At 44.4% G+C, this 14471-nt stretch overlaps 1 protein-coding gene across 2 annotated transcripts in view; it reads right to left on the bottom strand.

Annotated features, from left to right (window-relative positions):
- Positions 1–14471, bottom strand: part of TEX2 (testis expressed 2) — a 465912-nt gene that overhangs the window by 176955 nt on the left and 274486 nt on the right. For both annotated transcript variants that reach the window (XM_069199934.1, XM_069199935.1), the window contains exon 5: positions 5543–5790. In XM_069199934.1, the coding sequence (XP_069056035.1) occupies positions 5543–5790 (248 nt within the window). The remainder of the gene's footprint in view (positions 1–5542; positions 5791–14471) is intronic.

The raw sequence follows: 14471 nt of genomic DNA, 5'->3' as shown, positions 1-14471 counted from the left end.
TTCAAGTTGAGTTGTGATGGCAGCATTGTTGGAGCAATGAAAGCCCAACAGGACTCTGGAACAGATCTTGGCATTGGAGTTAACAATGTGTTTGTGCTTCTAAAACTTACACTGGATTCACACAGCTCTATAAAAAATATCCTCTGTACACAAGGCCCAGTCACAAGAATGTAACATGTAGGCAGACATCAGTTCTAAAATACGAGTACAAACGTGTCACTCTATTTAGCATAGTTTTTCTGTTTCATGATCCACAGTTTGTTGATTCGTGGAACTGCATCATTTATGTATGTGAACTTCTATAGCATGAACCTAGCTACAAAGAAGCAGAGCACGGTACAATTTAAAGGTGTACATACAGTTGACATGGATGCGGATGGTAGGTCAAATGGGAGTGACGGCACTAAAGGGGCTAGTCTGCTCGTGCTGTTACTACACATTTCACAAAACACATGAACTCTCAATATCAGCAGCCTGCATGTATGGGTATCTTTAGGGCACAAACCTAACCAAAAAGAAACCGGGAACTGAACACAGGTAGAAGCCACGATGTATGATTGTGGATCGTTTACAGAAAGGCAGAATACTTCTGGCTGTGTTCTTTGAACAGGCAAGGTTTCAGTTGCTTTCTGTACTGCAGGAGGCCAGAGGCAGCTCGGAAGGTGTTGAAGGTGTGGTTGCAGATCCTTGAAGAGTAAATTAAAAAGCTGCTGTTCTGGCTCGCTCTTTTTGCAGTTTTGTATTTCCAGTCTAGCAGTATCTTGGCTTCAGATGTGGCACTGTCCACCTAAGGTGATTAGTCTCTTTGCCAAGTTAAGTATGCAGGGTGCTGTACACGCTTTTAATATGCAACGTTGCCCTGATGATAAGCAGGAGAGACATAGTCAGACCGTGGGGCAGCTCAGAAGTTGAGTTTGGAACAGTGGTTAGCAAATATGGACTGGTGTATGCTTGTTGAGAAGACTATATAAGGCAAGATGGTGCCCCCAAAAATTTGAAAAAGTGTGGGGTTAGAGGGAATTCAGAGGTATGGAATGAATATTTAGAACCACTCGACAAGGCAAGAGATGCTCAATAAGCAAGACCTGCCGAGTGGTGGTTCTGCAGTGGGGTGTGAGAGGGTGGGGGACACTTATTGTGTATATAAATCCTGATTTTTGTTCGGGCAGTCTTCTATATCCGTCTCGTTTTTCTGATGATAGCGATTTTTAAAAAAATAAAAAATTATTAAGCATTTTTATTGTTTTACTGATACAGTGTAACATGTAGCCTACGAGTAGAGCATACGGTTAGCAGCACCGTTAAACAATACCCTCCCATTAAAGGCATACCAGATAATGCAGAGGTGTGCAGAACAGTAGTTAATAGAAGTGTGCGACCACAGCATCAGATTGGAGACGCCATATGTTTGCTAGAGTAATAAAAAGAAAGAACATATCTTAACTTCGAACGAAAGAACTAGCCCATACCTGCGCAGCTGGTACAATGTATGGAAATACCGGTCCTTGAAATGGAGGAATGGACAATAACGCTCAAAAATGAAGACACCATTCGGGGAAACTAAGAATCGCGGCTGGGCATTAGGTGTAATGTATTCAAGGAGGAAGGTTATCATCTCTCAAGGAGGAATGTAGCTCTGTAAGCAGACAGTCCCGGCCAACAGAGATAGAGTACTTACACTGGCGTCTATCAACTTGCTGGTGCAGGGCAGGGCTCTTAGCCTGAGCCCAGGCACCCATAGAGTTGGCCCAGGCGGAGAGTTGAGGATGGGTGAGTGACTTCCATCTGCGAGAAATTAAACATCTGGCTAGAAAAAGAGCCAGGCCCACGAACCACGCAGACACCTCCTTCTTTTTGGTGCGTTGGAACATACCCCAGCAGGCACACCTACCATGTGTGAAGAGAGGGGTGCCCTGGACAGTGGGCTAAAAGAGTTGTTTGTCATGGCCAGTCAGTATTGTGAGAGTGCAGGTCAAATCCAAAATATATGGAGGACATCAGCATCTGGTAAGAGGCAACTAGGCTAAATGGCGTTTGTATGGTGAAAGTAGCGGTTACTTTTGTCTGGGGGGAGGTAGGCCCTATGTAATATGTTGTAATGAATTAACTTTAAGCGAGACACGAAGGTTGGGTATGCCAGGATGCTCTGCCACTCTGTACGAACAGCGACTCAGCTCATGGCCCCAGTAGTGGCATAGTGATGTAAGGGGTGCTGCAGCGTTTTCTGATGATAATGATAATGTGTAGTGTGACTGGAAATGTCTGTCTGTTTAACATTGTTACAGTTTTCATGGTTTATATTACAGAATAAAACTTAAAAGCGTTATATATATTTTAAAAAGTATGCAGGGTGCCATTTCTGACTTGTTTGACGCAGCAGGTCTTGAAGAAGATGCTAGCTTGGAGCTGTAATCAGTTGTTTTTTTACTGCCTTCAATCACTGCCTTGTAGATGATGCAGCCGATTTTGAGAAGTATGCAGCAGTGAAAGGAATACAGTCATGAGCTGTTGACTGAGCATCTTATCTGGTTGAAGTTGCACAGGCTTTTGAAAAGGTTTCCGTTTGCACGGTGGACGATTCTGTTCTTGGGAGCGAGGTTGTCTCTCGGGGATACCAACAAATACAGTGTTGCCTCCACTGATTAACACTACAGCAGCCAGCTTACTTGTCTTTCAGTGTTGTATTGCCTTCTCATACCACAACATGAGCACAAATTTAGTTTGGATGATCTGGAAGTGTGTGTTACTCAGCAGGCATGCACCTACAATGATTCATTAATTTGTCTACATTTGGCTATTATGAACTTACCATTTGAGAGGAAAGTGATTTGGAGTATTGAGAGTTTGTGGCGGACAGTTTTACTTTTGTGTGCAAATTGTTTTTTAAAGTTGAGGCGGCTCTCAATATGGAAGCAAGGCGCTTGCTGCTAGCTTCTTTTCATATAGCCAACTTTGGACATGGGTTTCTTTGTTGAGGTTGGCAATGAGGAAGAATTCAGTCATGGCTGGGTTTAGCGCCTGGACACACATGAAATAGCTCCAGTACATTCATCCTTGGATACATGGGGGACAGGCCCTTGGCCAGTTATGTTGTCATGTGATAATATTCTTAGGGAGAGCTAGGACTTGTTGGCATAACAGTGGACTTTGAAGTCACTGTCTGTTAGAGGTTATCCAGGGGTTGTACGTAGAGATTGAAATATACTGGAGGGAAGATGAACCCTTGAGGGATACCACAAATAACGGGGATGGGCCCAGACCAGAAGAGTCGTATCTGTACAGCTGCTCTGTAATTTAAGTACGATTTAAACAACTGAAGGGCGGTCTCATCAACTCACATTCTGTGTTGCAAGATGCCTAGCAGCATTTGGTGGTTGATGGTGTTGAGGGTTTTTTAGAGGTTAAGAACAGAAGGTGACCTGCTGGGTGTTCTCTAACACTTGGACCATTGCTTTCTCTGTGCTACACTGAGGTTTAAATCCAAACTGGTAGGTCTGCAGCGCAGCATTGCAATTGATTTTGACATGGAGCTGAGTGGAGATTGTGTTCTGTATGACGAGAAACGGAAGGCGTGATGGGGAAGTAGCAAACATGTTCATCAGAGAAGACATGAAGTAGGGAAGATACAATGATGATACTTTTATTATCAGTCTGAGGGCAAGCCCTTATATATAAAATGGGATGATATAATCTTTATAGGAGGTGGGCTTCAGTGGTTAGAGTGAACTTGTTAGGTGGCTGTAGAAAGCGATTTAAATGTCCATTTGAATATGCTGTAGGGTGGCTGATGTATGGATATTAGGTGTGTAGAAAGTTCCAAAGAGTAAGAGCCTTTGCCTCTTTCCCCATTTGCTACTAAGGCCTAGGTAAATTATGCCCCGGGAAGATGAATTATGAGGGATGTGGTCCCTTCATACTGGATACCATTCTGCTACTACTTCGAAGCGAGGCCGGGGTGTTATGAAGAAGCCAGGTTTTATAACACCTGGCTATGCAAAGGCCATCAACGCTGCTGACAGGGTATGACTTCCAGCAGGTTGCTTAGAGAGGTCAGGTGCCCTCAGTCACTCTTTTTCCTTTCCAAACAATTGTGACAGATGTAAATAGTAGGAGTCACAATTAAGCAATTCATTAGTACTGATTCCCCAGTTTTGCATCCAGAACAAACATCTATGTTTATGGAATTAAAATATACACTGATAAAAAAAACATTCTGCAAAAGTAATGTTTTCATTTCACCAGCATAATTCACTTAAGAAAATCCCAAGTGTGGTCGATGAGAAATTCTAGACAGGAACCAGATGTCAAAGGAAAGCAGCAACACGGGCAATTTACGTTTGAGCACGCTGTTCGTAGCATGCTTGTGAACTTTACTTGGAAGAAGGTGAAGATTGTGATTTATCAAAAATGGAGAGCAACACCTGACAAAAAATAAGGATTTTCGAAAATCTTTGAAAAAACGCCATTGAGTGCTGGAATTTAATTGTAGGTATTTCCTGGAGATGTGCAACTGAGAAAAATAAAGACCTGGAAACTGAGTGCCTGTGATCATGAAAGGTGAGAACGTAACAGAGCAAAAACGCAGATCTTATTTACTCATTAAGTTACACCCAAAGTCTAAGCTTTGACACCCCCTGCAAGAAAGGCAGGGAGTGCAGGCTCTGCAGCACTGGTCTGACATGCTTGTGTATTTCAAGATCGATAGCTGGCCTAGCTGTGTATTTTTTAACCCCCGTAGACACGACTGCAGTTTCATGGACAATCCACTACACAACAGTACACGTTTCATGTGTGATTAAAATGAATATTCAACCCAAAAACTGAACCATAATTATCTTTAAACAAAAGCAAGACTGTCTCTACCAACATCAAGCAGTGGCTCAAATTCTGTCCAAAAGTTGGACAGCCGGTAGCTTCTATGTATAGTTCAATTCTAGCCCAGCTATAGACACGCACAACAACCTGACAGAACAGACATCCATCGCAGGCACGTTTTATGACTAAAAGTTAGCATCCTTGTGGGCAAACACTGAACGCTTAATTTGAGTAACAATCGAAAGGTCAAAGAAAGGAGGCAGAGACTCTGGGGCCAGATTCACAAAGTAAACAAACTTCTATGTGAGCTTACAATAGTTAGGTAATCACAAAATTATTTACCAAGGGAATTATGAGGGGAGAGTCTTCGCAAATAAAAAGATAGGACAGTCCTCTCTTTCCGCACTGGTAAAGAAACTACTTGTAAATCCCTTTGTGAATAGCAAAAAATCGTAAACTCACACAAAGTAAGGGCTGGTCTAGTGATTGGCAGGCAGGTAGATAGACATACAGACAGACAGATAGATACACCCTCTTTCTCCTCTTCCTGCAATGCCACCGTCTTGACACTCTCCTTCTTTGTAGAAGATAGTGAACCTTTGCCCTACCCTAATTATTTGTACAGCGCTAGCCATGTGAAAACTGTAAAAATAAATACGTACAGAGACAGAAGTTATTCAATAGTGTATTTAGCTAGACTGGAATATTTCCCCTCCTGGTTCCTAACCTTTTTCGTAGCTGTGGGGCTACTCTCAGCACTGTTCACTGGACTAGCTGCTGGGCTTCGATCTTCATGTGGAACACATTTAGCCATGTAGACATTGTAGTCCAAGAGGATCTTCTGTCGCACGCTTCCTGCCAACTCCTTTGGTTTTGTCTGGGACACAATTTCATCCAGGCTTCCTTTACTGCTGCTGCGTGAGTGAGTTAGAATGCCAGACTGGCTGTTGGTCCTGCTGTGGCATGAGATGAGCCCTAGAGAAGACAAACAAAAAGGATAAACAAGCATTTTCAATGCAATGGGTCTCGCGTTTGCATGAGTTAGAGCAATTAGCGTTGTAATCTCCTACCCAGACTTTTCTTGCCACACACACTAAAAGAAAAGAAACGCAACGTGATTGCACTATGTAAAATGCAGCGCGATTGTGCTGAAATTGAAAACAGAAAAAACGAGCACGATCGCGCTATGTAAACCCCAGCGTGATCACGCTGCATTGAAAATAAACAGATAAAGTAGTCCGGAAACCATGCTGAAAACATTGAGCCTCGTATGTTTTTAGTAGTTTACCAGTGCTTTGTAGATGGGCTAAACACCGGAAAAGGCATGACGTATGCATGCCTTTCACAAATGAAAGCAAGCGGATTTTAAAAGGGAAGCCCACGAACCAATGAAAGTGACTGACGAGACATGGGGGTGGTTGGAAGCCCAAAAAGAGATTACTACAGGGGACGGAGCGCTTTGCACTCGCCCCTAAAAATGTCACCCTACAAATTGGAGGCAGAGTTCCAGACAGTAGAAGCCCAGCTACCAAATCATGTGCTGTATCTTCATATATTTTATTGACTGTGATTGGTGTCCTCGGGAGGAAAAGGAAGAAGGCCCAAAAATATTTATCCCACAGTATCTTGCAACACTTACTAGGTCCTGGCATTTTAGAAAGACACATATTCTTGTAATATTCGGAAGCAATATCACAAAAACCCAGTGATTTTGCTAATAAAACAAAACTATTTTTTCATTCATTTAACTCAATGGACCTGATTACAAGTGCTCTGTTGTGGGATGCAGTACTTAGTGCACGTAATAAAACTTGTTTTGTAACTGCTGGGTACTATGAATAGTGCATATGATGCAAGTTAAGCTCTTCAAATTGGGGCATAATATTAACATTCAGATGTTAGCGATTTGTGCATCAAAAGCTGAATGTCTCATATTTTTTGTGCTTATCTCCCCCGCCACCCCCTTAAGTATTTGCAATTTTGACCTGCCAATATGTACTTGGGGAATAAATTGAAGAGCAGCAGACTTTATTCCACCTGGTAGTTTCAGAGGGTGCTACACATCACAGTTCATAATCCCGACCTCTGTGCAAACAAGGACTTGCGCAGAAGTCTGAAATTTCAGGCCAAGATTTAATCAGGGCCTATGTTTCCCATGTTACCAAGTTTACACAAAAATCTTCAATGATCTGCCCTTCTTGAAACAAACAAAAATTACTGAGGTCTGAAAGGCCACAGTTCAGATCTCCCAAGAAGATTTTGTGACTTAAAAAGGTTCTGCACAGAGCACAACCTTGATCAGGGAATCTTTAAAGGGGCTGAATCCACTATAAAAGTTCTATCCAAACAACTACACTGGCATTAGGTAAAAAAAAAAAGAAAACACAACACACAACAAAAAAAAACCCAAACAAAAGTGTCATCAAGTCGGAGGCTTCAGTTCTTGGAAACATTCAGTAAACAAACTGAAAGCATCTTCAGAGACAAAGTACCTTCGTGGTACCTCATATACCACTATTCACATCCTTATCAGATTACCCCTTTGCCGGCACCTGTGGGATAAAGGAGGACAATGTCATCTGCTCAACTTTCCCACTCCCACTTACCTTTTCTCTCCTGACAAAGATGGCTTTGTGTTTGTAATTACTTAAAGACTGATCCATATTTGGGAACTTTGCCAGGTTGGAGTCTGCAATGAACATGGCATTCTCTCCCTAGAACACTGCATATTTGTTTGAAGGAAACAGAAGTATTTCTATAATAATGTGCCCAGACTAGGCCCTCATTATGAAGACACTACAGACATATTAGAAATAATCCATTGATCCGAAAGCCCCCTGAAAACGGATTATCATTCAAAACCACAACTACCACCTTTAAGACACCTTCTGCCACAAAGACTGCTGCTTCTGCTTCAAAGCGCAACACAAAAAGTCAGTAAATAACAGTATTACGAGATTGATACTATTATTGACAAACAAATCTTCTCCTTTGTACCAATCACTGTTTTATTTTCAATTAGACTTTGGTAATCATATAGGGCGCCTCTCCTAACAGAGGTGTGTAGTGATTCCATCTGCTTGAGTGTGAAACCCCAAAGTTGTTGCCCTTTTCTGTACCCTGTTCTTAGTGTCTCCTGATGGGTGAGCACTGTGTACCTCCCTCACCCTCTACACGTTTGCAAATAGATTCTGCCTTTCATGCCTGCGCAGGCCACACTGATAAATGAGTTTGACCTAACCTTTGCCAGGCCTACTATTCTGTGCCCAGGAATATCTACTTGAATTAAATAGCATATTTTATTGTGAGTAGCATAAGGGCTCACATTCTCTGCCGGCCTAATATTACTTTATGCACACAGAGATAAAATATGATTTCTCTCTATGGTAATCTGGTGGCTTCCCTTTGTTAAAACACATGCCTATAGGGCCCGTATTATTAAACCACTGGATGCGATTTTCAGGTTCCCACAATCCCTTTTCCAGAGGAGAGCACAGGCGATATACTGGGTCAACCTCCACATAGAAGACCAATAAACACTACTTAATGACATCAACATCAAGATCCATCAATAAGCTAATGACAGACAACTCTATATGAAAATCACCAGGCTCATGCGATCCGTTGACTTAAAGCTGTCTAATTCTCCTTCAGGATTTGATATCTAACATCAGAGAGAGGAAAGTCATAGTATCTCTAACAATGCTCTTCACAGTAAGCTATTAATTGTGAAAAACACTACAGGCTCTCTGGGCACTAAGAAAACTCCCCAACCAGAGGGGAACAAACACAATTCTTTCCAAGAAAGCGGAGGAAAGTGAGGAATCTTTGTCCCACCTAACCATCTCTACAGTTTGCTCCCTGCAAAGAACTTGAGGAATGATGTAAAACACAACAAATTAAATGAGATAATCCTCATACTGGAAACTCAGATGGACACAAGGTTAACTTTGAAACAACTTAAAGCGTTTGAAATGTGTGACCTCGGTGTGGAACAGGGAAATCAGGCCGAGAAGTTCGAAAACCATAGAACAGTAAGAGGTCAACATGCCCTCAGTCTTCTGGAAGAGGTAGGAGATTCAATTTTACAGGTGAATTTGTACTAGCGACTAAACTCAGAAATGGACCCACTGTGGAAATTGGCAGTTTCACTACCTCCACTTTAGGGGACGCACCACCCATCAAGATGGAAAAGATCCAACCTTTATGTGTTCTTTGCAGCAGCCATACGAACCCTGCGCGCTACATTATGGCATTGAAAACTGCCAATGGAAAAAATCCTCTCTCTCCCTCTCCTAGGACATTAATCACAAGAGTCATCTTGACTTTTTTGTATTGCTGCTTGAAAGCTGGACGCACAAATAACTCCGAAGCAGGTGCTTTTAAATCATAAGCTATTACTAAACACAGCGCCCCCTATTAGCCTCGAGGTCAGTAAACACGATCCAGGTCCACGCCCAGTGCGACCGCACCGGTCGCACCACCCTAAAGCCGGCCCTGGTCCCGGCTTGGGTGCTGACTTACACACTAAACGCAGAGACTGCTCAGGACAGTGGATAGTCCTGTAACCATCCCATAGTTCTACGCTAGAAATCATGTGCATTCATATGAGGTTTTTGTCTTGATCAGCTAAGAGATCCAGGGTCATTGCTGAGTAACTGGATGAATTAAAGGACAGAAAAAGAAGCTTTTAATCATTTAACCAATGCTGCACAAACTTGTCGATGCGAATTGCATAAGCCGTGCACAGAGGCTTTTGTTGAGATGGGACAGGGATAAGTACATAATTAAAAAACACACACATTGACTGGAGAGACTTTGTTAATCGGGAGCTAGGGTTACCATTACTTGTATTAAAATACCACTTGCTTGTAGAAAACCTCAGAAATGCCAGTGAAAAAACGACGTGAAGGTGTCCTTACAAAGTAAAACCTAAACACTGAAATTACTGAGTTATATTAAGCTGTGCAACCTACATGTCATACCCACCTGGCACCGTCAGGACCTCGCACGCCACTGGGGACTTTTTACATTACAGCCGCGGCAGTAATTAAGCGCACAGCTTACCTTTGTGAGTAGCTGTGGCTGCTGTGATAGTAGTCGCGGCTGTCCATAGGACTAATGCAAGGACCCTCAGCTGGTGAAGGGAGTTTTCCAACACAGGCCAGGGCGCTTCTTCCAAGAGGAAAGTGACGCCTTTACGGTTCGCGGCAGGCTCTCTTCAGAAGATTGGAAAGGTAAAGCTCGGGATTCCCCCTCTAGCTTTATACTTGTCTTAATTTACTTTACAACACTAACCAAATTATTCCTCAGCGCAAACACATCTATTACTAGAACAAATAAGTTGCAGGAAGCATTTTTGCTAGTACTCCAAGAGAAGTAATCAATTGCGAAACATTTACTGCACCATGAGTGAGGGTAATCATAGAAAACTGTAAGTCCCTTCTCCTGACAGAGGTTACCCTACAAATAGCCAACAACGTGTGCTGAGATCACAACGATAGGTACATCTCACAATGGTTGGTTTTTACTTGCAGCTACATGGGGGGGGGGGGGGTGGGGAGGGGAGGAGCAATTCAGGCATTTATTGGATAAAATGATAAGTTGAATTTAATTTCCTAACCAGTGGAAATGAATCAATCTGCAAGCTGTAGAATTCTCCTTCATCAACATTATGTTCAAGTCTTCAGATCCGAAATGGGTCAACAGTTGCTTTTGTATGCGATTAGGCAGAAACATGAGTAAAAAGCCCTGCCTGGACGAGGGCGTGGAACAAAACCTCCAGCATCAACATACTGGTTCAAGAGAGGGAAGCCCGGACGCAGCAGGGAGTCTATGGGTAACCTCACCCTTCTCTGGCATGAAAGAGAGCATCGGTGGGGAATAGCTCTGGGATGCTCTTCACTGTTGCAGTCCACTAGGCTTCAAAGACATCAAAGTTCACGCCCAGTGTGCCTCCATCTGTGCTGAATTCCCTTTGCCTTTGGAGCACTTAAACTCTCCGGTAAAGTTCTAACAAAGGTTCTTGTTAGAAGGTCACTTTCAACGTCTCATTTAGAGTCTTGTTCACAAATAGGAAGTAGTCAGAAAAGCCCAATGCAACATTGGGGATAACAACTCCTGCAGATCCAACAGCTTTTGATTGATTTTTGGGCCAAGTCTGAAATTAGTAGACAAGGACGTTGACTGAATGTAATGTATTTGCCAACGTTCTACTAGCGAAATGTCAGGACAATAGCTTAGTCCTCTGTGACTTTGAAACACCATGCTCTTTCAGAAGATGAAAATAAATACAATTATTCTTAGTTTGGGATGGCACTTTTAGTAAAATGCCTTAAAACGTTACCACAAGTAAAAGTTGTAGTTTTTATTTTTTATACTGTTAAACTTAACATTTCCCAGCTACACCTTTTCATGAAAAGCAAAATAATACATTTATAATCCCATGTAAAACATCAAATTTGATGGGAAGTTTAGGCACTAGAACTAATACTGTTCACAGCTTTCTGCTGTTCAATAAATCCATGGTGTTGGGAAGCTTAAAACAGCTGATTATATGGCTTTTTGCAAGAGGAAGAGCTGGTTGGAAGCCTAGAAACATCGGAATGATAGCATGAATATCTTGGACTCGCCATTTCAGAGGATATACCTGAAATCGCACTGTGTCCAGAACGGCCCGATGAAAGAGAGCATCTGAGAGGGAGTCAGGTGTGGCTTTCCACATTCGTAGTGAATCCCAGCAAATGCAGGCCATCTGCTGTAGTATGGAGGTGGGAGACGACTGCCTGGAGAAAGCCCGCTTTCAACAGCCAATCATCAAGGAAGGGGAAGACTGGAACCCTTGATCTCCACAGATGTTCCGCAACTACAGCCATCACTTTCCTGAACATCTTAGGGGAGCTGGTGAGACCGAAGGAGAGCATGGTAAATTGAAAATGATCTTGGCCCACTGTGAACCGCAGACAACACCTAGGAGCTGGCAGGACAGGAATGTGGGAATATGGATCCTGCAAGTCCACAACACCATCCAGTCTCCAGGGCAGACAGGTCCTGAGTTAACGCGAGCATCTTGAACTTCTCCTTTTTCAGCAAGAAGTTAAGAAGGCGCAAGTCCAGGACAGGAAGAAGGCCTCTGCCCTTTTTGGGGCCCAGAAGGTAGTAGGAATAGCAACCAAATAGCAACCATGACCTACGTCTAATGCCAGCACCCACTCAATGGATCATTTAGCCAAAAGAGATAACACTTCCTGACAGGGCGAGGAGATATGGTTGGTCCTCCATCTGCCAGTTGTAAGTGGGTAGAATGGATGGAGGGGTTTCCAGAATGGGGATGGAGTAGCCCTTCTGGACTCTTTGCAAAAGCCACTCGTCGGATGTTATTGACTTCCAGTGAGGCAGGTAATGATGAATCTGGGTGCCTCTGGTGGTATAAGGGTGAACTAAAGGGATATGGTGACTGCAGATGCTGGGGTGCGGTGGACTGACGCGATCTCTGGCTGCTGGTCCCATGTGATATGTGGGAGCTGCACCCACAGCCTCAAAAGGTCTGGGAACCCTGTTGGCCTTGGTGACTGGGTAGGAAATGAGGTGGTTGGTATCCCCTACCATAGCTATGGAAGGGCAGAAAGGTAGACTGGCGATGGCGGGGAACCATGGGCAGGCCCAAGGACCTGGGCATAGCTCTGCTCTCCTTAAAGCGCTTCAGTGGAGAGTCTACTTACTCACCAAAGAGACGAGAGCCATTAAAGGACATGTCCATGAGCGAGGCTTGGACATTCCCACAGAAGCCAGTGGTTCTTAGCCAGGCATGGCATCTCAGGGCCACTGACGATGAAATCACTCTGCCCAGTGAGTCTGCCGTGTCAAGTCCACAGCTAATGGTGGACTTTGCTGTATCTCGCCCATCAGCAATTGTTTGAGAGAGTATGGCTTGGGCCTCCTCTGAGACCATGGGCAGCACTTGCACAACGGAATCTCACAAAGTGTGCTGGTATCTGCCCAAAGGCACGAGGTGTTCACCCACTGCAGTGCTAGGCTGGCGGAAGAGAAAATCCTCTTACTGACTGTATCCAGCCTTTTAGATTCCCTACCCAGTGGAGTGGTAGGGAACGTGCGGTGACTGATCTTGGAAGTGATGGCTTTGACCACCAAGCTCTCAGGGGTGGGGTGCTGGGTGAGGAAACTGCAGTCCCCAGGAGGGGTGCAATGGCAGTGGGCAATTGTCCTGTGCACAAGAGCCCCTCTGCAGGACTTTTGCCCACAGGCCCAAAGGAGGACATTCATCGAAGGGGAGTAAAGGTTCAGAAGGGGCGAGTCCCGGGTGAAGCTCCTCAGTCGAGACAGTCATCTTGACTGCTACTGCAGGCAACTGAAGGGCCAAGACCACAGCTGCTCTCTTCACAACCACTGCAAATAAGGCATCTTCTTCTATAGCCACTGTATGGGGAGAGACAAGGGCAGTTTCTGGTGAGGTGTCCAAACCACTGGCATCTACCAGTTTCTCATACCAGTTAACCATAAGGGTCCTCTGACCCCTCCCAAACGTCACCCTCTGCAGGCCTGTCAAAATAAAAAGTCACTGGCTCCAACCCGGAGGGTATGGCACCTGTCTACACCAGAGTCGGGCAACACAGAGTTAGAGTTGGGTATAACGATGGGGCAGACACCACTGCTGGGCATTGGCAGCGTCTGGAGTGCGTGCTGAGGAAGGTGGGTGGGTGCTACACCAAATCCAAGGAGCCGATGGCGAACCAGCCAGCAGAGAACCAAAAGGGGGGCTTCCTATACCCCTGGACCTGAAGGCACCACAGAGGGTTAGGCCACCCAAATATGAGGTACACTGCCTCATAAAACTCCTTGATTTGGGAGGGATCGCTCCAACTCTGAAAAACTCTGGGAGGGATGGAGAGGGCCCTGGCACAGGCTCCACCACAGAGTGAAGCCTAGAGTTCCAACACTCTGTGCCAGGTCAGATGACCTGGACTGGCCCTGAGAAGTTGAAAAACACTGACCTTTTTTCCTTGTGGGACTTACCCGACAACTTTCATCGAGAACGATTGTCGGGAACAGCTTGGCGAGCAGTCTTGGGACATTCTGTGCTACCGAGAGCGGTTCAGAGTAATCTGACGTCAAGTTGTGAGGAGCTTGAGGGACCGTTCCCTCAGCCCCTTGGGATTCATGGCACGGCAGTCCTTGCAGGTCTTGGAGTTGTGGTCCAAGCACCAGAGGCAAACTAAATCAGGGTCTGCCACAGACATCTGCCTGTGACAGGCACCACATGGGTTAAAGCCTGTTGGCATCTTAGGGGAAATCCCTAACACACCAGGAGATGTAAATCTTGAAAAAAGCCTCGACTAAAGTACAAAAAAAAAAAAAAATCAGTCAAATATTGACTGGGGGTAGCTCTCTCGGGACCTGCGCTGACTAGCACAGAAAGAAAAAACTGACATCAGTCATGCATGTCACTTCTGGTGTGGACGACGTTGCAGACGTGAACCGAACAACGCCAAATACCAGTGCACATAGGGTACTGCTCGAAAACCTTTGGACCCATTCTGACATGTGGGGAATATTCTAAAGTAAGGAATCTGCTGCTAGAAGTCTCTATTAGATAAAATAAACAAAATAAAAATATCAGCGCATGGCAGTCATCGCGT

Source organism: Pleurodeles waltl, chromosome 7 (genome assembly GCF_031143425.1).
Source record: "Pleurodeles waltl isolate 20211129_DDA chromosome 7, aPleWal1.hap1.20221129, whole genome shotgun sequence".
Taxonomy (NCBI): domain Eukaryota; kingdom Metazoa; phylum Chordata; class Amphibia; order Caudata; family Salamandridae; genus Pleurodeles; species Pleurodeles waltl.
The sequence above is the reverse complement of the archived record's forward strand: the minus strand, read 5'-3'. Positions and strand labels throughout refer to the sequence as shown.